Below are 21,050 nucleotides of genomic sequence, written 5' to 3' on the forward strand. Positions count from 1 at the left end.
TACATAAATAGAACCTCCTTCCCACTCATATGAGCAAGTTCAAACTCTAGACTTTATGTGCTACTCTACTAGATTTTACCATATTAAGAGAAATTGGTAAAACTCATCCTGGAAAATCAATTTGTAAGAAAATCGAGTCACGATATACTTTGCAATGTAGGATGCAATTACAGTCGTTACAAATTCGAACCCTAAGCCTCCCACCATTTCTTTTACTCTTGATTTGAAATAAGAACTGTTGTAAAACCCTGAAACCTTTTAACTGTCAGAAAACCATGACGTATAATCTACGTTCTGATCATATGAGAAATTGAATTATTTCCACTTCTACTGAACAAAGAATAACAGAACAAAAACAAAGTGTAGCAAACAACATCCTACTTCTATTATCGAGAAAGGGGAAGGCATAATTAGCTTCTTAAAGGCACATGAGTGGTATTTAAATATTGAACTTAATGAATGAAAATAAAAATTGAATTGAAATGTATTTCTCGGAATTATGAATTACGTACATGAATGATACAATTGTGAAAGAAAAATTTGGAATTGTCTCAAAGCTGCCAAAACTACTAAATACAATTTTGGAGCTCACATAAACAAGATTCTGGTAAGACAGGGATGCATCAATTAGCTGGGGGCCTCATCTTTGGGACAATCTTTCTTGTAGCGGGACTTGTTGCAGGACGACTGAGAGACCCAACTTAGCATTGGATGTGTTATATGTACATCTTTTATAGAATCTACAAAGAAGAATGTTCATAAACTATCTTCAAGCTTCGCTTTCAAGTCTCTGGAACTTGCTTCAAAACGAGCAGTGTAACCTACTGTTGTTGGCCGCAACGATCTCTGTCGTACCATTTGACAGAACTCAGGATCATCTGTTTGGCCATCAGATCTAAACCATTGTATCATTTGATGATGCAATGGGAAAAACCTCATTTGAATGGCTGAGTAAGTGAAATATGGGAGGAGGGAGGACATCAGCACTAAGAGTGTAATGAGCCAAAATGAAGGTGCTGGTGCACAGGCTTCGATGAAGACCTTATAAGCAGTTGTTGAAATGTAAGGATCCATGGCACCGTATGCCAAAAGAAATATGTACCAGAATGTAATGCCGCCCCAGATGAAGAGATGTTGTATGTATGTGAAATAGGTGACAGACAGTGCCATTTGGCAGTTCACTACCCACACAACACACGTGTACATGGTGGTGCCTAGGATTTCCAAACCTATGACTTCCCCACCTTTACGGAAGGCCTGTTGCTTCATTGCATGGATGCAGAAGAAGAAGATGATGGCAGCATTTGCTACACCATTAAGTGCCCAGCCAAGTATCCGAGTCCAGCTAAACAGGATATTCTGTACACCTTCTTGGTATAACAGAGGGAACTGTAACAAATGGAAAAGCAAACTTTCATTTCCGATAACTCTTATATATAAAGAGAGAGTGCTTGAGACTCTTATAAGAAGTCTTGATTAAAGCCACCATGAGGTTCTTATCAATTGTTAGCAAAAATGAAAGAAATTTGGTACCCACCTTGAGACAAAAACGAGCCGAGACATCCTGGTCAAAGACTCCCAGAGCAATCACAGGGAGTGACGTGAAGAAAACGTTATAGAGTGATAGAAACCAATCATTGTACACAGGTTGGCCGGAGAACGATGCATACGCCTCGAAGAAGAAGAGGGTGAATCCAAATGCAATGTTCTTGTAAAAGAAGTAGCATATCTGCCAAAAAACAAAGAAATATATTAATAATTTCAACAAAGAAGAGAGTCAACCCAGCTTATCAATTAGCATTTTCAGAGTGAAACATACCATTGATGAGATCCTCCTATAACACCAATGTCCATGCACGAGCAACAGGCGCTCCAAGAACCGGAACTGTGCGATTGCAATGTCACTTGACATGACTGCCTGAAATTTTGAGCAAGGAAAATTTATCAGGCAAACTTGAGTACCAGCTAAGAGTCAAGATATAGACTTGACTCATGACGCTAGTGAGACATCTAGAAACAAAGTGTTTAACAGCAATTACCTGCATTCCTTCTACACCACTGATACCAACTCCAATATCTGCTTCTTGAAGCATTCCAACATCATTTGCCCCATCACCTATTGCTAATGTTGTGCTACTGGTTTTCGTTTTTACCAGCCTTGTAACCTGCAATTTTTAAATGCCACATTTTTAAACTAAAAAGGAATGAAGGTTGATGGAAATATTTTCATCAGCAAGGCAACATAACCAAAGGGCACAGAATAATAAAGAATTCTTTAAGAAATGCAGCTTATTTTAGGAAAAAATTATATATGTCATGAGTCTCATGACTATAATTAAATTAACTGTGACTTACAAGTGCTTTCTGTTTAGGAGATGATCGACAGCAAATAACAGATGCACAGCCAATGGCTAGCTCTAGAAACAAGTCCTTTACATCATCTTCTAGAGCGTAAGTGAGTGACTTCCCATCAATAATCAAAGCCAACGGCCCCAAGCTTTCATTTGAAGAATCAAGCAATTCCTTTCCTCGAATTAGCTGATGAAGGACACTTGCCTTCAATGCCTAAAGAATCAAAAAGATCCCGTAAAGCTCAAAAGTCATTGCAATACAAGATTGACCAAGACAATAGTTATATTGGTATGCAAGAGCTGTCTATTTCTTAAACAAAACCATCCTATTTTTGTTTCTATATCCAGAAACAAGTTTTTGAGATCACGACTCATTCTGGAAAAAGTATTTGTTCATCCTAAGCCTTTCTAGTGTTGTAACTTATCAATATCTAAAGAGAATGCCATGACACTTCAAAACCAATAGAAAGGAGGAGAGGAAATGAGATAATGGATTACCGCAGCAGCTGCAGATTTGTCCTCTGATTTCTCCAGAGTTTTGCTTTCAGGTGTTTCAGAGCTGATAATAACTTGTCGCATTCCTTGTCTAAGCAAACTACATGCAAATCTGCCAATTCAACAGAAGACGAGAAATATTAGCATATGAGACCGACATCAATTCATAGAGCAACCTATATTTCATAAACACATACCCTATATTGATTGCTGTCTCCATCTTATCTCCAGTCAAAACCCATAGTTTAATTCCAGCTTGTGCAAGTTTGTCGATGCATTCAGGAACCTGTTCCAGACAAAATAGATACTCAGTCTCAAACTGTACTTCAACCTGTAAGAAAGTCATTCAATGCACTGGCATTTTGATATGACATAAACTAACGACTTAGTTTCCCTAAACCAAGTATTTTCCATGAGTATATTCTGTGTCAAAAATATCTTAAAGAAACTTAGTTCATTGTACAATAGTGTTATTTCTAATTCAGATGAACAAAAGGCTATTATGACAGTATTACATTTTTTTGGGATAGCAACCCCTTAAATATAGGTGCTTTAAATGCCATGCAAAAGTAATTTGATTGCTCTTGTATCAAGCACCAAGCTTTACTTTTTAAGTCAAAAACTCACCCCATTTTGAAGTTTGTCTTCAACAGCCGTAGCACCAAGAAGAATCAAATTTTTTTCTATCTTTTCTGCTATTTCCTCAGCCAGTTCCTCACGATCTGCACTCACTGAGTTCTTGGCCTCAGTAAATTCTTCATTGAACTGTTTGTATTCTTTCTCATCCAGTTCACGATAGGCAAGTATTAAGGTCCTCAAACCAGCATCAGCATACTCATTGATGTGTTCCTTTGTCTGCTCTTCAAACTCTCTTCCATTTTCCGCAAGTCTTTCAAACATTACACTGTTTGTATCCAAAAAAAAGATTAACATCAACCATTCTAAATTCAGGCACAAAATACATTCAATTGCCAGTTTCTCAATTATGAAGCCAAATTCTAAGTTCACTCAAACTCGTAAGCATTAAGGCAATATCTGTATTACAAACCTGTCAGCTCCTTTAGAAAGTAGAAGCAGGGTTCCCTCCTCGCTTCTTACAATCACAGACATCCGTTTTCTAGAGCTACTAAACTCCAAGACATTCAAAAGACTGTACGACCTGCAAAAAAAACAAATAAAACAAGTTAAACAATAAGCACATGTGCTTTTCATTGAGAAAGGATAAGAAAATACCATTTTCCTATTAACTGCTAAAGATGGCAGCAGATAATTTGTTAAGAATTCATTCAATGAAAATAACATTGAAGGACATCGAAGAAAACTACCTTTCAACTTTCGTGCCAGTGACTGGATCTAACTCATGCACTGAGATGCTTGTTTGAGTTCTTTCATAGAATTCAAACCCAAGTTCTCTTGCTGCAATTACAAAAGCTGCCTCATCTGGTGATTCGGCTTCATATGAAATTTTTCCATTTTCTTCATCTACTTCAGGTAATGCAGTATGGCAGATAGCCAACAATCGGAGGAATTTTTGGATTACATCAGCATGAGGCTCATTAACCCAGCTACCATTCATGATTCTTTCATCCTCAAAATTAAACCCTTTAATGGATGCCTTATCTTCTTGTTCCTCTGTCACCTCTTCTTCTAAAGGTGACCCCTTTCTCCTGGCCATAGCTCTCTCAACTTCAGTTACTCCACGACCATAGGAGGTCCCTGCAATTGAACACTTGATGAATTCCATAGAGTTGCAAGTTAAAGTCCCGGTTTTATCCGAAAGTATAGTGTCAACTTGACCAAGTTCTTCATTTAAATTTGAGGTACGGGCTCGTGCTGGCTTGTCAGTTTCCTCATAGTACATGTGAAGATCCTGGTTGATAAAGATACTTTGAAGAATCTTAACAATTTCTATTGACACATACAAGGAAATGGGAATCAAATATCCATACAGCATAAGGGCAGTCAAAAAGTGCAAAACTGCTGCAACTGCCGCTCTTTTTGGATCATAGTAAGCAGTGGTATCATCTGGTCTAAGATACCATCTCTTCATCTTTCCATCTTGTAAATCCTCCCTAGTTGCAATACCAAAGAAAATTGATCCGATAAAAGACATCAATACTAAGATGCCAAACAAAAAGTAGATAATTTTATCCATTCTCCTCTCAACTTTACTTCTTTTTGAAGGAGGCCCAGTTGAATTTTGAAAAACCTTTGTATCACGACCCGTAAAGATAACTGCCCCATATATACAGTCAGTATTTCGTAGCTTTGAGTCCCTAAGCAGAAGCTGCTGAGGTGTAAGAGGGTACTGCTGTTCTTCAAGCTCCAGACTGCCAACAAAGGTGTACAAATTTGCATTTGGATCTTCACATCTAATGATAGCCTTGAAATTCTGGAAGTTCGAGTCCTCGTGCATGTTCGAAGTTGCATCAAGTGCTTGCTTTAGCTTCAAATTGGTTTCTCCATCCAGATTTGTGGTTTCAACATAGCAAATTGCTTCCTCATAACTTGAGGATAGTAGGATGAGATCAGCAGGAAAAAATTCATCCTTTTCAACCTTCACTACATCCCCAACTTTCAAATCCCTCCATTTCGTATAATCAAAGGCACCCTCTCCGCAATGTACTTTCACTTTTCTGTTGTTCACTTCTATATCCTGGAAAACAGATAAAAGACAGTAATTAACAGTGAAAAAAAAAAAAGAAAAGTAAAATTGAAAAGAAGAAATTTACTGATGTCAACTCCACGTCCTAAACTGAAGACGAGAAAGCACAACACGCAAAAAAACAATTAGAAATGTACATCAATACTTATCAAAATTTTGACCTTAATGTAAACTGAAAATGTTCAAAATTGATCATGGTGCGCCAAGTTCACTGCATCATAACAGGCTTGACAAACATCATAAACAACCCAAAGGCATTTCTCCAACAATGTGTTCCTTTAAACTAAAAATTCCCTAAATTTTCCTAGTTTATCATCTTTCAAACAGAGTTCAGTTTATTCAGTCACAAACTTGGCATATAATCGACCATTAAAAACACAATTTTAAGCTTGTAAATTAGAAAGGAAGCCGCATCTAAGCTGACAACAATCTCAAAAAAAGGATACCTGCTTTTTTCGCCGCCAATCTTCAAGAACCTCCTTCCCCATTGTAGCACCAATCACAACAACAAGAGGAAGAACATTGCTGACAGCAGAGTAAGGTGATAGCGGAGTGAAAGAGAGGATCGCACAGATGAGGAAATACACATTGGCAACTCTCCTGAATTGCTCAAACAAGGCTTTTGGAAAGAATGTGGCAAGAGTATACTTAGTAGTTCTAACATAATTGCCACTGTAATTGAGGACACTGGCCTCAAAGCTTTCAGGGTCATTGCAATGGACCACTCTTGAGAATCCAGGCCCTCCAATCAATGAATGGTCACCTTTGAATGACGTTTTGCCACATGAAAATGCATGAATCCTGCTAAAATGATGCTTCTTTCTTCTATTACCTGCCATCTTTATATGCAACTGTGAAAGTTGTTCTTTCAAATTTTTGCGGAACAAAATTGCTTCAAGAGAGCTTCACAATACAGTAATGGATCTAGAGAATAAAGCAAAACTAGAACTCGGCTGACTGAACAAATAATTGATGAAGAAAAAGTAATTTTAAGGATAATAAAAGCACAAAGGCAAAAATCCTTCAAGAATTTGAGCCACTAACCAATCAAAGCTTTGAAAAAGTATCATGTTTGTTCTTCAATATATGACTCAATTTGGTAGAAGTTTGCGGGCCTGACTTGCATCCCATCTTTGACTTGTAGATAGAAGGAACGTGCTTATGGGTTTCTAAATATTACAAAGCTCAACTACTTTAACAACAGCTCATTAAAATCCAATACAAATATTAAATAAAAACAACCCCAATAGCCCCCAAAAGGAAAAAAAAAAAAAAAAAGCTTTTTGCCAACAGCTAATAATACATTTAAAAAACATAAGTGGGAATTATTTGGAGTCGTGAGCAAGTATTCTAGAAGGTCAAAATGCAGTGCTGCACAAGAATGAATGAAATTGAAAGAGAATGACACACGAACATGGGCAGTATTTAGTAAGATTAGCTCATTGAATGCATCATTTGCTTATATGGATCTTTTCTTCTTTTTTTCATTGGATGTGAAGCTTCGCAGAAGAGATGATGCAAAGAGGGCAAAATATACATTTTGTCTTTTCGAAGGAGGAAAGTTTTTGAAGTGAGTATATGTGGACAGAAACTACAGAAGTTAATTAGCAGTGAATCTATTGGGAGAAGAAGCACATGACAAATTAATTTTTTTTTTTAAGGTTGTCAGAGGAAACTACTCTGCACAAACAGGTTTTTAAAAGTCAGTTAAAGGTTGATAATGGAGTTTCAATGTTGGATAATAACATATACACCCCTAATTGTTTAACTTTTTTCTCATAAAATGGTAGTTCTCCATTCACATTAAAAGTGAACCTATAAGAAAAATAATAAAAATACCCTTTAGTATTGAGTTTTTGAATTGCTACAATCGATGGATATATTACAACATAAGATATATTTAAAATTTAGACTAGTGTTAAGTGCATAATCTCTACTGTCATAATTAAAATTTAATAACATAACAATATAAGTGAAAAAAATCGTGAATGCTCGTACTGTGTACTTTTTCATTTGTCAATTTCTTACCATGTGTATCTTTTAATTAAGAGTAAAATTTAAATTATCCCTTTTATAAAATGACCGTCTTTAAAATACTCTCAAATTATTATAAAATTCAGTTTCCTCTACCCTACTTAAGAAGATAACTGAAATTCATCAAACTCATTCTTATTTTTCTCTCTTTTTTTTTTTGGAAAAAAATTACCAATTAGTTGAAATTTACAATCCTTTAAGAAGAGTATTTTAAAAAATGTTATTTGACGAGAAATATAATTTAAAATTTACCCGTTAAGTATTTACCCAAACACTGCAAATATAACTTGATCATTCATTTCAATAGCCGAGTTAGGTAACCACGTGATAAAAAAGCATAAAATGTCTTTATTTGAGAAAATATAAAAAAAATTAGGGAGCCAGATGTTAGAAAAGTTGATTCATTTGTTATTTGGGTGAAAAAAATATATGAAACAGGCACAAGTGTGGAGGATATGGCTCCGGGTGAGAAGGGTCAACAAAACACTACCATCACCAATCACATGCCCCTTCCCCTTTTTCATTTTCTTTGTTTGTTTCCCTGAGAGCTCAGCTACAATGCTGGCCACACAACTGATCATGATATTTATAATAATATCTCTTACGTAAAAATTAAAACATGTAATAAAATTGCGTTCTCTCTTAATATTATTATTATTATTTATTTTAAAATGATATATGAATAATGCATGTATAAAGTATTGACATGGTAGTTTAAAGTTTACTGCAAGTCTAAATTCATATAACTTTTCGACTATAAAAAGAAGAAAAAAATTATTCTTGATTTTTACTTGTAATGGACTGAACTTAGTTAGGGGTCACTTCTCGCATTAAAATAATGGTATTGACCCAACCCATATTTTTTTTTTTTGAATAAATAAGGTTTGTTTTCAATTTAGAAAAAAAAAAAAACTAAAAGAAATTTTGTCTTTAAAATTTATTGGTAGTATGATATTATGATTATCATGCCTTTTCTCTATCTGGATATATTCGTAAGTGATAAATCATAAGGCCCCATGTCTTGATTGATCGACTCCTTGACGTGGTCCCACGGTCAAGTTCAAATTAAAAGAAGGGAAGGAAAAACAAAATCAATATATGCAAATTCACTGCCCTTGTAGCCATCAAATCAATCAATAATGGAATTCCATAATAACAATAATAATAATGAAATTCCAAAATATCAGTTATATGGTGTTTGTGATCAGCCAAGGGGCCCCCAATGCCATATTATCGAACTTGTCAATTTAACTTTATTTTCAAATACAAGTTTACTCTTATTTATTAATAAATTAGATAAATGAAATAAATTAATAGCGAAAACATGAAATAAAATTGAGAACATATTAAATCCCCTTATTTACTCAACACCTTGATTTAAACCCATAGATGAAATAAAGAAAAAAAAAACTTAAAATGGGTTAATTGTTAAACAACTTTATAAGGTATGATTTCAGGTCAATATGTATATTGCATAAACGACTTTAATTTTATAAAATAAGAAATCAATTTTTTTTTTTTTTTGGGGGGGGAGAAAAGAAGAAAGAGTTGGTGGCTTGGTGCAGCCCAGCCAAACTGGGCATAGAAAATTTAGATAGCTTGAAAAAATCTAACAGATGTTGGGCGAATGTTGTGTTGTTGTTGGCCAATGGCTCCTTCAAATTAAAAGTCAAAAGGTAAATATCATGTTATCGGCTCGTGAAATAATAATTTTAAAAATATTTTTATATTATTATAAACTTCAATTTATTCTTATTTTTTTATTAGATAACGAAAAAAATAAAGACCCATTAATGAGAAATATTTATCATCTTTACAAAAATGAAGATAAATTAAAGTTTATAATAATTTAAAAATATTATAAATAATAATAATAATAATAATAATAATACATAATTAGTGCTACTTGTTCACTTCTCTCTCTTTTCGCATTCTCCTTTTCGGATGCCTTTGGTTGTTGGGCAATTTCCACAGATAAGATTATTAGGTTAAGAACCATTCCTTATTCAATTGATTTAAGCTAGACATAATGACTAGATCGAATTTTGAGTTGTGAGGGGCGCATGGCATGAGGCTTGTTTGACATCATTCTAATTTAATTATAATGTGTCAAAAGTGGAGTACGCCATGCAACAATGCTTGATTTTCGGCGGCTCTCCCAGTTTGACCAAATGCTGTAGTTGAAATAATTAAATAATTAAATCTTTGCTTTGCGTGTAATCATTTCAATGCAAAATCCAAGAAAATATTTGCAACCACGAGGAGGTCGTACTTTACCTAATTATTTTGATTGCAAGGAATTCAGAAATACAACTACTAAACCCAACAAAAGTCTTAAACAAATCAAAATTTATCAAGTGCTTCCATCTCCATAATCATATTTACAAAATGGGAGCTACAATTAAGTTTTTCAAAGAAGCTTCTGACTTCTAGAGAGAGCAATCGGTGTGAGATTTAGCCTCAAAAATTCATTAAATCATGCTGCGAAGTCTTCTGATATTCCTCGGCCAAGAACTGAAATCTGATGCTTAGTCGCTTAATATAAAATAATTTTCTTTGATATGGGACGCATAGGATATAAAAATGAATTGAAAACATGTGCCCTGTTGGAGGAAAAATACATCCCGCTAAGTATTGAGGTTGTACTGGACGGTTGTAACTTATAAATAACCACAATAAAACGTTTGATAAAATTAGTTGTTGTTGTTTTAAAATTAGTTGTTGTTGTTTTAAAATTAAGTTAATTTCATTTGTATAATAAAAAATCTTATAATAACTTTATTATTTTTATCAAATTATTATTTAAAAATTATATTTACTATACACTATTAATTTTCATTTCATAATCAAACTCTTTTATTTTTTCCACAGCAATTATAATACTTCAATATCAAACAAGACCTCAGTCATTCAGGACATATGCACCATTTTCTCTATTATATATATATATATTTTTTCTCCTTTTACAATTTTAAAATTACAGGCAGCCTAAAATTTTCCAGAAGGCAATTTCAGTGGATATAAATTAAAGATCTTCAGAATTTGAATTCAGCACCCTGTTTCATGTCTAACAAGAAATGGCTGGATATGTTTTCAAAGTGCCTATAATCGAGGTGCCTGAGAATAGCTTTAATCATAGTTGCCATATAGAAATAAACTTTGCCTCAAAGACAATACAACGCGAACTATTGAGCTATTTTCCTGCTGCCTTGCCTCATCAATTATTCAAAATTGCATCAACATTTCATCTTCCTAAGCAAATCTATGTGAATGGAGTTTGGGGGTAAAAATGCTAGCAAACAAACAAAATGAGCAATTGTCATTTCCAGTAACAGCACCTTCAATTTTATCTCTCAGTAGCATCACTACAGGATAGTTGAAGATCAGCAACTCACCTCTATGAACATTGTGATTGCAATCATTAGCCCAAGCTTAGGTACAGAGCTGAGACAATGAAGAATACCAATCACCTGTACAACAGCTGCGGCTAGTGTCCCATAATCATAAACAGAAAGGAACCAAGAAATAGGCATTAGAACCTTCCAATTTCAGCGTGATTCATCCATGAAAACACCCATCCAGAGATCTTTCTTGGGGAAGCTACAATTGGTATTAAAGGAAATAGGAGCTCCACTTCAATCCCTCCGCCTCTTTTTATCTTTCTTCCTTGCAGTACATTCTTTCTCAGTATCATTATGTGATCTGCGGGGAGAGTCCCTATCTCTATGCTTACGATGTTTTCTTCTGCTGCTACTCTTTTCTCGAGAGGACCCCTTGCTTCTCCCTTTTGACCTAGAGTGGTGTTGATCCCGATATTCGCTGGATGAATCGCTATACGAATCACTGCTATACTGGTGTCGTCTAGATCGTTTTCTGCTCCTTTCATCTTCTGAAGATGAGTTGCTGCTTCTATTTTTATGGTGGCTAGACATTAATTTAGATTTTTCATCCTCCTTAGATCTTTCACAGCCAATTTCACCTTTATATTTATCAGTCTCCTTATATTTGTCACTAACATTCAGAGGGTTACCAGGAGTGAATTCATTTTTCTGGGATTTGCCCTCTTGAGCAGTTTCCCTCTGATCTGGCATCCATCGCTCTATTGATGTTCTGCTAACAGCATTTCTTGTGGAAGAAGATTTGTTATCAACAGGCAGGATATTAGCATTTCCTCCAGCATTGGCATTAGAAGTTTCTTTCTGAGCAGGATTCTTGGCTTTACTCGTTGGGTAGGGTGGTGACTCATGGGGAACCTCCAGACCTAGCTCTTTTCCCAAGGATTCTAAGAAGTCACCCGCAATCAAATGGCTTAATGCTGTATTAGCCACTTCAATCTTCTTTTCTGGATCCTCCACTTTCTTAGGATTAAATGTTTCCACTTCATCATCGGAATCATCAGAGAAAATAGCCTGCACATGAATGAAGATTGTTAACACATGACAAAGGCAGCATATCCTACATATAGCATGCTCCTCCAATAAAGAAACAACTAAATGGACCATAAGCATGGAAGTAATACACAGAAGGGAATCCAAATTTTGGACACAAAGATATTGATTGTTCTTTGCAACTTACAAACTGCATACATTTGGGTCAGCGGAACTTTATACAAGGTAAGTTAAAATTAGCAAAGAAGGTTTGAATTCATTGCAAAAGGAAGTCATGTACTAAAGAAACAAAGACAAGTAGAAAAACTGAAAGGGTACCATATAATTGGGTAATAAATAAATTCACAAGAGTGAAAGCAAGATGGAGACAATGGAAAATTCTAATGAATTAGAATGGTTTTTTTTAAAGTAATAAATAAATTCACAAGAGTGAAAACAAGATGGAGACAATGGAAAATTCTAATGAATTAGAATGGTTTTTTTTAAAAAGAAAAAAAGAAAAAAGAAAAGCGTAGCCGTTACTCTCACAAGAGAAGATTTTATAACCCATGATATGCTTATCTATATCAGAAACTCATCAATTAACAAACATATATTGAATAATAGAAAGGATACATCCATTTCCATTTTCATTTTTTCTTCACTGTCCAAGTGAATCAAAATCAAAATTTAAAACCACAGGCTACAACAGACCATCATATGTGAAGCATGCAAAATCTTCAACAGTTTTGATTAACAAACACGACTGCAAATTAGAACGAGTAGCTTTCATTTCTATTTTTTCCTAGCCGTTCAAGAGCCTCAAAATGAAAATTTTTAAACATACGCTACAATATAGCAAAGCATGTGAAACATGGAATTTCATTTTTCACTTGACAATAAAATGAACATGATAAAATATCTAACATAGTACCTTGTAAAGGTCAACCGGCCTCTCAACATTTTCAACTTGTATATCGGCTTCAATTTCCTTCGTTACATCTCTGCTTATTTCTGGAGCATCAGATTGAGGTGCAGAATATCGATCATTATTTGCAGCAACAGATTCTTCCAATCTGGGGGCTTTAACAGAATCTGAAATGAAGATAAGAGAATCCATCTTGCTTTTTATCCTCGGAGCTGGAGGTGGCTGCAAGAGGCAGTATAGTAATTCTGAATTAATATATTACTTATATGACCAAGGATATAAGTGTAACAGCTGTCAGTTAGTTCTGGGTAAGTACAAGCTGAATTAATCCAAAAAACAATGTTGTGTGAAATCATTTGGATTGTTAGACATCAGCTTTTTGAAGAAGAAAAAAAAAAGTACATGATATCACCTTTCCTATATAAGGATCAATCAGATCAAAGCGCTTGCAAAGAATAGGTGAAGGACGCCATTGGAACTCTTCCCTTCTTGGGTAAACTTTCTTATTCGTCAAATCTTCAGCTTGAGTATCTTTAACTTGCTGTTTTCAGAAATTCTTATAAGAAGCTTAATCTCTAGAACTTTATAAACTAAACTTCCACCAAATGAAATATACCTCTAGTCCTCCGGAAGTGAACAGCATCCTTCCAGCCCCTGAAGACCCCAATAACTGCTCTGTAGATATTGAGCCTTCCTTTCTCTGTTTTGCTTTCTCTATTGCTTCAGCTGCAGCTTCAAAGTCCAATCTCTCACGAGCACGAGCTGCTTCTGACATAGCACTGGCTCCACCAGAGTCTGTAGAGCGAAGTCCTCCCTGATACTTCTCCTTGAGAAACCTCTCAAATCTTTCTTGCTTTACCGGATCATCTTGGAAAGGTGTTGCAACTTCTGGCAACTCATTCTATGGTAAAGAGTCAATAAAAGGAAAACAGTAGCTCAAATTCAACTTTTAGAAACAAGCAGGAGAAGTATTAAAAAGCAGTGATTTACAATATAAGCTCTAGAGAACTAAAATCCGGATTTCCAAAACCCAGCAACAAAAGTGTATCATCTAAACTTGGTGGGGGTTTTTAGATAGGGTGTCAAAATTGGCATGGCATATTTTGGAAGGATGGTTGGGCATACTTTTGTATAGAACAAAAAGCTTTTCTTTTTCGCTTACTTAGTGGACAACTAGTCCACCCTCTATTTTGATTTTCTCCATTAATACATTTTTGAGTTTCATATCAAAAGTATATAATTTTTTTTCTAAAATAACAAATAACAACAACAACAATAATACTAATACTAATGCTAATAATAACAATAATCTTTATAACCACTAAAAGAAGCAGGCTACTTACAAATGATGCAGACTTGGTAAATGTATCAGAAAGATTAAATTGGATCTGAATGCCATTTTCAGAACCAACTGAAAAGCTTGAATCTCTTGCACTTTGTTCCAGTGGCCTCTCTCCTAGCAACTTGCCACGGGTCTCTGCTGTCAACCTCTGAGCAGTTTCAGATGATTTCCCATCACTTACCAGCTTGGTCTGATCATTACGTTTCTGACGAGCCTCCCACAACTTCCTCGCATAATAATCATGGCCATTTCCTCCAGTGAGAAAACTAAACAATGGATTTGACTGATTCTTCTCTCTGGAAATATCCTCAAACAATTTTCCACATCGAGCTACTAAAGTCGCAACCCCCTCTATTAACAATTTCAGATTATTATCCTCAGGAGGAGGAATCTCTGGTGGCAGGGGAACAGCAAGCTTGCTGTCAGTCTCCAAAGGCCCAGGAAACTTATGGTGAGGGACAAAATCCTTTGGAACAACCGGAGGATCAAATCTGGACAACAATTTGGAACAAAAATAGGCTGACTAAATCTTAAAATAAATAAAACATGAAGTAGAAGGTGACTAGAATGAACTCAATCTTACAAATCTGAACCCTCAAAAAAACTAAATGTAACAATGTGACCACACCAAGAACAAGAATAAAATCATGTCGGACATCTGAAATGCTGAGGCAGATTGGCAGATTATGCTTCATATACGTCCTGTCCAATTACCTTTCCAACTGGTAGTCAGACTTTGATGCAAGTATGAAACCAGGCAACACATCCTGCCGCTCCCTGCCCACCAACTTTTTCCTAACGTCTTTGCTCAATCTGGAGGGCTCTTCGTCTTCTTCAGCATAAGTATCCACAAATTCATAATCTAAAGAAAAACCACAATTAGTACAAGAAACTAACCTTTTAAGGTCAGCAAAACATAAATGTTATTATCCACCTGTTCAACAGTTCAACCATTTAAAATATTAGACAAAGACATCCAGTGAAATTGCAGTGGAGCCAATTTCACTTCCCAAGAATCTGTCTCAAATGCATCTCCATCTCTTTCGCTGAAGTCAATGTTGTCTTATTGTTATGAGCTTAATCCTTGCCGTTGGGCCCTTGAAATCCTAAACTTTAGGTTTTGATCCTAACTCAACATGGGGTATATGTATTGGATTAAGTGGTGTTTCTAGGTTGTGGCTGTGGTTGATCTATATGCCTTGCACATTAGAGGACACATTAAAACTTAAATGTTAGTGTTTGGATATTTACAAATAGCTTAAAGTTTAGGGCTTAGCTGAAACTCAGCATGCAAACAAAAAATACTGTCTGCCAATTACATGTAAACAGAAAATATTGTCTACCAATGTATATCGATCGCCTCAAACCTCTCCTTCCAACTCATTATCACTGCTATCGATCACCTCAAACCTCTCCTTCCGACACATTATCACTGCTACCATTAGATTTTTCTATATGGAGACTTGCAATTCTCAGAAGGCGACTAAAACAAGACTAATACTTTGTAAAGATGATACTATGAAATTATAAAGTACTAACCAGCGCCATAAAGATCCTCATCTTCGGCATCATATTCTTCAAGTGCACCAATACCAAACCCAGGAGCAACCTTTCCTGCTGATGAATATCATCCAATTAGTTGAATCACCATCATCTCAAAGTTAAGTAACACACATAATTGAACAGAACCAATCAGATAGAGTCGGTGCATGAAATCATAAATAAAACAACTACATAAAAAGTATATTTATCACGTTATTTATAGATCTTACACTTTAAGCCAAAAAGACTATCTTTTATCGACAAAGCCTTCGTACGGCCATTTTTGCTATGACCAGATGTGCGTGATCTTTTCTTCTCTGAATCAACAAGAGATCATTAAACTAAAATTGCTCTGACAAAAGTAGGCAACTGCAACGGGATTTATGTCAAGAAATACATACCCCTGAATTCGGGAGCATTCTTATAAGGATCATATCCTAAACCATGCAAGTCCTGCTTTGGATTGAGTACATAAACCTGTATCAAAGGAATAATGTGATACTCAATTTCCATATACATTAAACTAAACTTTACTCTGTGAAGCATGGATCTGGATATAGGACGTGGCTGAAATATTACAATTATGCTATATAACATAACTGAAAACCAAAATAAGCTATGGCAGGGATGAGTTAATAAATAATATAAACATCATTTATATTGCAAATGGTTTTTCAATTATTTCATATGGTGCATAATTTTCCACCTAACAGGAAAAATCCTATAAGAATTGCCAATCAAAAATTAAATAAAATAATTTCATTCACAATTTCTCTACTTTTATTGTTAGAATCATATATCAGAATATAAAGGCTGAAAGCATGATCTGTGTTAATGCAACAAGTCTTGAATATAGTTTGGTTTTTCCAAGAAGTATCATGCAAGTTAATAGATCCAAAAATGTAGTTTCTAAATTGTGGATATGTCTGGAGAGTATCCAAGGGGTACATGCACTGAATCCTAATAACGGCTACATAAGTCTATATTCCCTCTTCCCAAATTTAAGATCTTTATGACCCAAAATATTGGCCCAACTTGAAAATTCAAACAATAAAATATTCTATAAAGTATTCAAAAACTTCTTTTTCTTTCATTTCTTTCTTTTGCAAGAAAACCAACACACTTTCAACACCCATGTGAATACGTCAAATGATTTAAGGAAAAAAAATAATTCGAGCTCCTTCAATTGGCAAACAACTTAGAGCCAAGGGACTGATTTGTAAAAAGAACAGGTATATGATCTATTCCAGTGGATATGGGCAAGCATTTGAACAATCGGAAGCTTAGCAGAGACTTCAGCCACACTGGTACAAACAACCATACCAGTAAGTTTAAGGCCACATTGCATATTGACCAAAGAAAAGAATAATTCAATTGACATCATTGTTCATCACATCAAGCAATTTTAAAGGACTCAAAGGTATATAAGGAGGCAAGGTAACAGCCGATAGAAGGTATAAGTTAGACAGGAAAATTCATACAGGTGTGCAGCGAGAAAGCTGTCCATCATCATTAACTGACTGCTCAAGATCAACAGGTTCTGCATCATTAAATGCTGTTTTTGCATCATCAGAAGAAAATGCTAAGAGCGCTTTTCTACCTTCCCTTCGAGCATCTGTAAATAAATTGTGGAGATAAGAAATATATAAGCTTGCCTTCAAGTGTAGTCAAATTTGTAAGAAAGCATTATCATCAGAAACTAAACAGGTATAGAAACTAAAAGAAATAAAAAAATTAAAAGTGATTTTATATTCCAATCTCGCAAATGATGTACTTTATCAAATGATAGTGCCATATTTGAATAAGGTATTGTCGACGAAAATGTCCAAGACATTGCATATACTTTACTTTCTTTTCTACTTTACAGAAAACATAGCAAAGCTTACCCATAGTTACTGCAAATGCCAGTCCAAATAGAATCTATGGTTCAAAGTTTAGATGAGATGTTGTAGAAAGCAAGTTCCATTGAGATACAAGAAAATGTAACAACAGTTTTAGTCAGCCACCAGGCAAGTGTTTTAGTGACATCCCCAAATTTTTTTACAGTAATAGTCATTGATTATAGCAACAAAAGATACCACAAGAGCATTTATCGAGCATGACAAATCAACTAAAATGTCTTAAACTATATATGAAAATGCCCTCAATACGATGTAATTAATCAATAATCCTCGAGCACCTAATCACTCTTCTGCTCTAAATCAAAATATAATTTTTTTAAATTTTTTTTTTAACAGAAAAAACGAGTGCTACAGTTTGAAATGCAAGAAACTAAGTTTGCAATGGCACTGGGAAAACATACCATATAATGAATCTGCATGTGAATCCTTAATTGAACGACCACGTCGCCAACCCATCTTCAGCAGCAATTTTACACCTAGTCAAGCAAAATGGGACAGATTAAGAATATGGGATTGCATAATATACAGTTGTTGCAAAAACACTATAATAAATTAATTGACACTAACCAATAGACTCTGTGGCTGGAACAACTAATTCATCGGGAGCAGGTCCAGGGATGGCTGATGGCCTGTAATACACAAAAAAAATACATAAACAAACAAGAAAAATTTGTTATTACTAATGGAAAGAGATTTATAATAAGTATACATTTGGGCATATAAAATAGGATTACAACAACGTTAAAAGGACTACTATGTATGAAAACACGAAAGAGAAAAAAAGAAAGACAGAAGCACATCCCCATTTTGGATGGGGCCACGTACCACTATCAGTATGGTTATTAGTTGGTTCAAAGAGCATAAATAATTAATTATTTACTTTCAGTGCATAAGAGTTGCATCAAGTGAAAGATACGACTTCTGTTCTTACAGTACACTACGTTTGCTCCCAATAAATAATTCAGTTAGACTAGATGAAACAGTCATATGAATTATTTAATATTGAAAATCTATGTTGCATGAAAAGACACAAAATGGACATGGCAACAGCTGCATGGAAAATCCAGAGAAACAATGATCATGCACGGACATCTCTAGTTTACCTTAGCCTATACATCCACAAGGATGGAGATGCATGGTGTGCTTGTTTTGTGTGTCTCTGTGTGTGTAATTGAACTTAAAAGCCTCAAACACAGATTTTTAACCAATCCAACCGGCCGCAAAAATAACAAAAGAGAAATAATTTTTTCATTTGAGTAGAATGTTATGGTTTCTTCAGAATGATTAGTAAATATCTTAAGGGAAAAAAAAAAGAAGAAGAAGAAAAGACAGGTAATGAAATATGGATAGCACTTCCAACAAATGCAGAAAACAAAATATAAAATTTTAAAAAAGATTAAAATTAACAGATAAAGGGCATCAGCTCTTCTCATAAAAGAGAATCAATACAGCAAGCATGTACTGGCAAACACGCAGAACTGAAAGGGGGGAAAAATGGAGGGGATGATTATGATTATGATAATCAGTAACAGCGTTGAGGCTGAGAAAAGAAGGCATATAGGCATCATACTCTCGAGAAATAAAACTTTCAGCTACCAACTAGGCCTCAATCATAAATTTAAATATTCTACAGCTGTAATAATCTCCAGTGAAAAACAGACATCATAGAAGCATATAAAACCTTTGCTGCTGCTCTTTTTCGGCTTGTTTACGAGCAAACTCAGCAGCTGTAGATCCAAATGTGTCAAACTGCAAAGATGTCCCGAAGGATTTACCTTCAAATTCCTAAAAGGCAAAAGCAACATGAATTTTAGATCTTAAATCATATTTATACGGTTAAGACAAGTTAGCTAAGAACATTACAAAATTTCATGAATTTTCATGAAGAAACGTTACACACAACTATAATTATCTTCCAAAAGCAACTGCCTAAGAATAAGACTTTTTAATGTATTTTCAAGTAAACATTCTCTGAACATCATACTTTTTCATTACTGCAACAATAAGAACCAGATAACTAAAAATACACCATACTTTTGCATTACTGCAACAATAAGTATCAGATAAAAAAGAATAAATCGACAATACGGAAATGAATTATTCATAAAGATTAGTAAAACAAAAGCAACAGTTGGAATAATAGCTTAGGAATTGGAATCAATTAGAAATAGTTGTGTCAGACGCTAATTTTTCAGAAGAAGGATACCAATAATTCCAATGTTAGGGCTGAGCTCCATAACCCCAAAGACAGCATAAGAAAATTCAAGAACATCAAGCAAATCTCCAGTAAGTCAAATGTCTAAAAGTACACATATACTATAGAAGGGTCAGAGTATATGGTTAAACATACAGCTTTCTCATCTTCATCCAAAAAGTTAAGAATGCTCTGCTGTTTGACTTCAGCTCTATTCTTCCTTGATGATGTGAAAGTTTGTGGAGTCCAACCTGCATAAGCATTAACATTGTTTTAAATGGTTAAGTTAAATGCTTACTCGATGGGCAGCTGGTTTACAAGTTTTTTTTTTTTAAAAGAAAAAAGTGATATCAGTCTCTAATATAAATGTAAGTAAGAATATACCCTCTTTTGATCCCACAGTATTGTAATAACCAGCAGAAAATCCTCCCGTAAATGCCCCATGAAATCTTCTCCTTCCTTCTTCATCTGTAACCTGAAGAATCAAAATTTCTAAAATAAATAACAAAAATATTCAGGATAAAGTCATAGGTAGCTAATAGTTCAGTAGGTTGATTAGATTCGATGTAATTTTACAAATTTCGACAAGTGTGATAACACCACATAGAAACTTGCAAGAACACTCAAAATTGGCGTAATAATGAATTCATATTATATTTCAATACGCAAAAATGGTTCAAAATTCACCAAAAATATAATTAAACGTACTCTCCGTGTTATTCAATTCAATGCATAAAAAGCATTATTTATTTTCTAAGCTAAAAACCTCCAGAGAGCTAAGCCTGAAAAAATTTGTAAGGCTCTTTCAAGTGTTTCTTTAAATTGGCACATATTGGTTATTAGAAGCTAACAAAATTATCGTTTCAGCTTTTCTAGAGGTTTCTGAGGAAACAAAACAGTACCTCTTGTTTCCAGGGAGCGAGGGTTCGGAGGTGACCGGAGGCCTCGGCGATGGATTTCTTTCGACGGCTGGTGATCTCTTCCTCACGCTCTATCGGTGTGCCGAAGAACACGTAATCCTCTACGTCCGAATCCATTTTCTTCTAATTATTTTTTTTTATTTTCTTATTTTTTATTTTTTGTTCTTTCCAGGGAGTATGATTAATGGAAAAGAGACTCCGTACCGCAGGGGGAGCTGTTTTTGGGTTTCAGTTTCACGCAGTAGAGTCGAGAAAGAGAGAGAGAGGAGAATGATAAAATTACCCAGTGCTACAAATGAGTAGCTGAATGC

The 21,050-nt window shown here is 34.9% G+C and overlaps 2 protein-coding genes across 2 annotated transcripts; both read right to left on the reverse strand.

Annotated features, from left to right (window-relative positions):
- Window positions 1-410: 410 nt before the first annotated feature.
- Window positions 411-7,158, reverse strand: LOC102622947 (putative phospholipid-transporting ATPase 9). Its single transcript, XM_006494201.4, has 11 exons — window positions 5,958-7,158; window positions 4,172-5,502; window positions 3,895-4,005; window positions 3,474-3,750; window positions 3,044-3,132; window positions 2,850-2,958; window positions 2,356-2,565; window positions 2,040-2,165; window positions 1,820-1,918; window positions 1,538-1,729; window positions 411-1,389 (listed from the first exon to the last, which is right to left on the reverse strand). Exons 1-11 carry the CDS (start codon window positions 6,348-6,350, stop codon window positions 757-759), a joined length of 3,570 nt encoding a protein of 1,189 aa, XP_006494264.2. The 5' UTR covers window positions 6,351-7,158; the 3' UTR covers window positions 411-756.
- Window positions 7,159-10,669: 3,511 nt separating this feature from the next.
- Window positions 10,670-21,002, reverse strand: LOC102624586 (G patch domain-containing protein TGH). Its single transcript, XM_025093909.2, has 16 exons — window positions 20,722-21,002; window positions 20,204-20,294; window positions 19,976-20,070; window positions 19,307-19,410; window positions 18,193-18,254; window positions 18,027-18,101; window positions 17,206-17,339; window positions 16,126-16,201; window positions 15,955-16,041; window positions 15,722-15,799; window positions 14,897-15,044; window positions 14,184-14,673; window positions 13,457-13,741; window positions 13,253-13,381; window positions 12,847-13,062; window positions 10,670-11,954 (listed from the first exon to the last, which is right to left on the reverse strand). Exons 1-16 carry the CDS (start codon window positions 20,854-20,856, stop codon window positions 11,181-11,183), a joined length of 2,979 nt encoding a protein of 992 aa, XP_024949677.2. The 5' UTR covers window positions 20,857-21,002; the 3' UTR covers window positions 10,670-11,180.
- Window positions 21,003-21,050: the final 48 nt, after the last annotated feature.

The sequence above is a fragment of the Citrus sinensis genome, chromosome 3, assembly GCF_022201045.2.
Source record: "Citrus sinensis cultivar Valencia sweet orange chromosome 3, DVS_A1.0, whole genome shotgun sequence".
Classification (NCBI taxonomy): Eukaryota; Viridiplantae; Streptophyta; class Magnoliopsida; order Sapindales; family Rutaceae; genus Citrus; species Citrus sinensis.

Bases quoted from the DNA above. Each gene is read 5' to 3' on its own strand.
- LOC102622947 (XM_006494201.4), bottom strand. From the start codon at position 6,350: ATGGCAGGTAATAGAAGAAAGAAGCATCATTTTAGCAGGATTCATGCA. The intron at 5,503-5,957 runs GTATCCTTTTTT...TCTGTTTTCCAG, and splicing joins ATTGGCGGCGAAAAAAGCAG to GATATAGAAGTGAACAACAG. The intron at 2,959-3,043 runs GTATGTGTTTAT...TTGAATTGGCAG, and splicing joins GAGACAGCAATCAATATAGG to ATTTGCATGTAGTTTGCTTA.
- LOC102624586 (XM_025093909.2), bottom strand. From the start codon at position 20,856: ATGGATTCGGACGTAGAGGATTACGTGTTCTTCGGCACACCGATAGAG. The intron at 19,411-19,975 runs GTATGTTTAACC...TTTGCCTTTTAG, and splicing joins TGGATGAAGATGAGAAAGCT to GAATTTGAAGGTAAATCCTT. The intron at 13,742-14,183 runs GTAAGTAGCCTG...TCTTTACCATAG, and splicing joins TTACCAAGTCTGCATCATTT to AATGAGTTGCCAGAAGTTGC.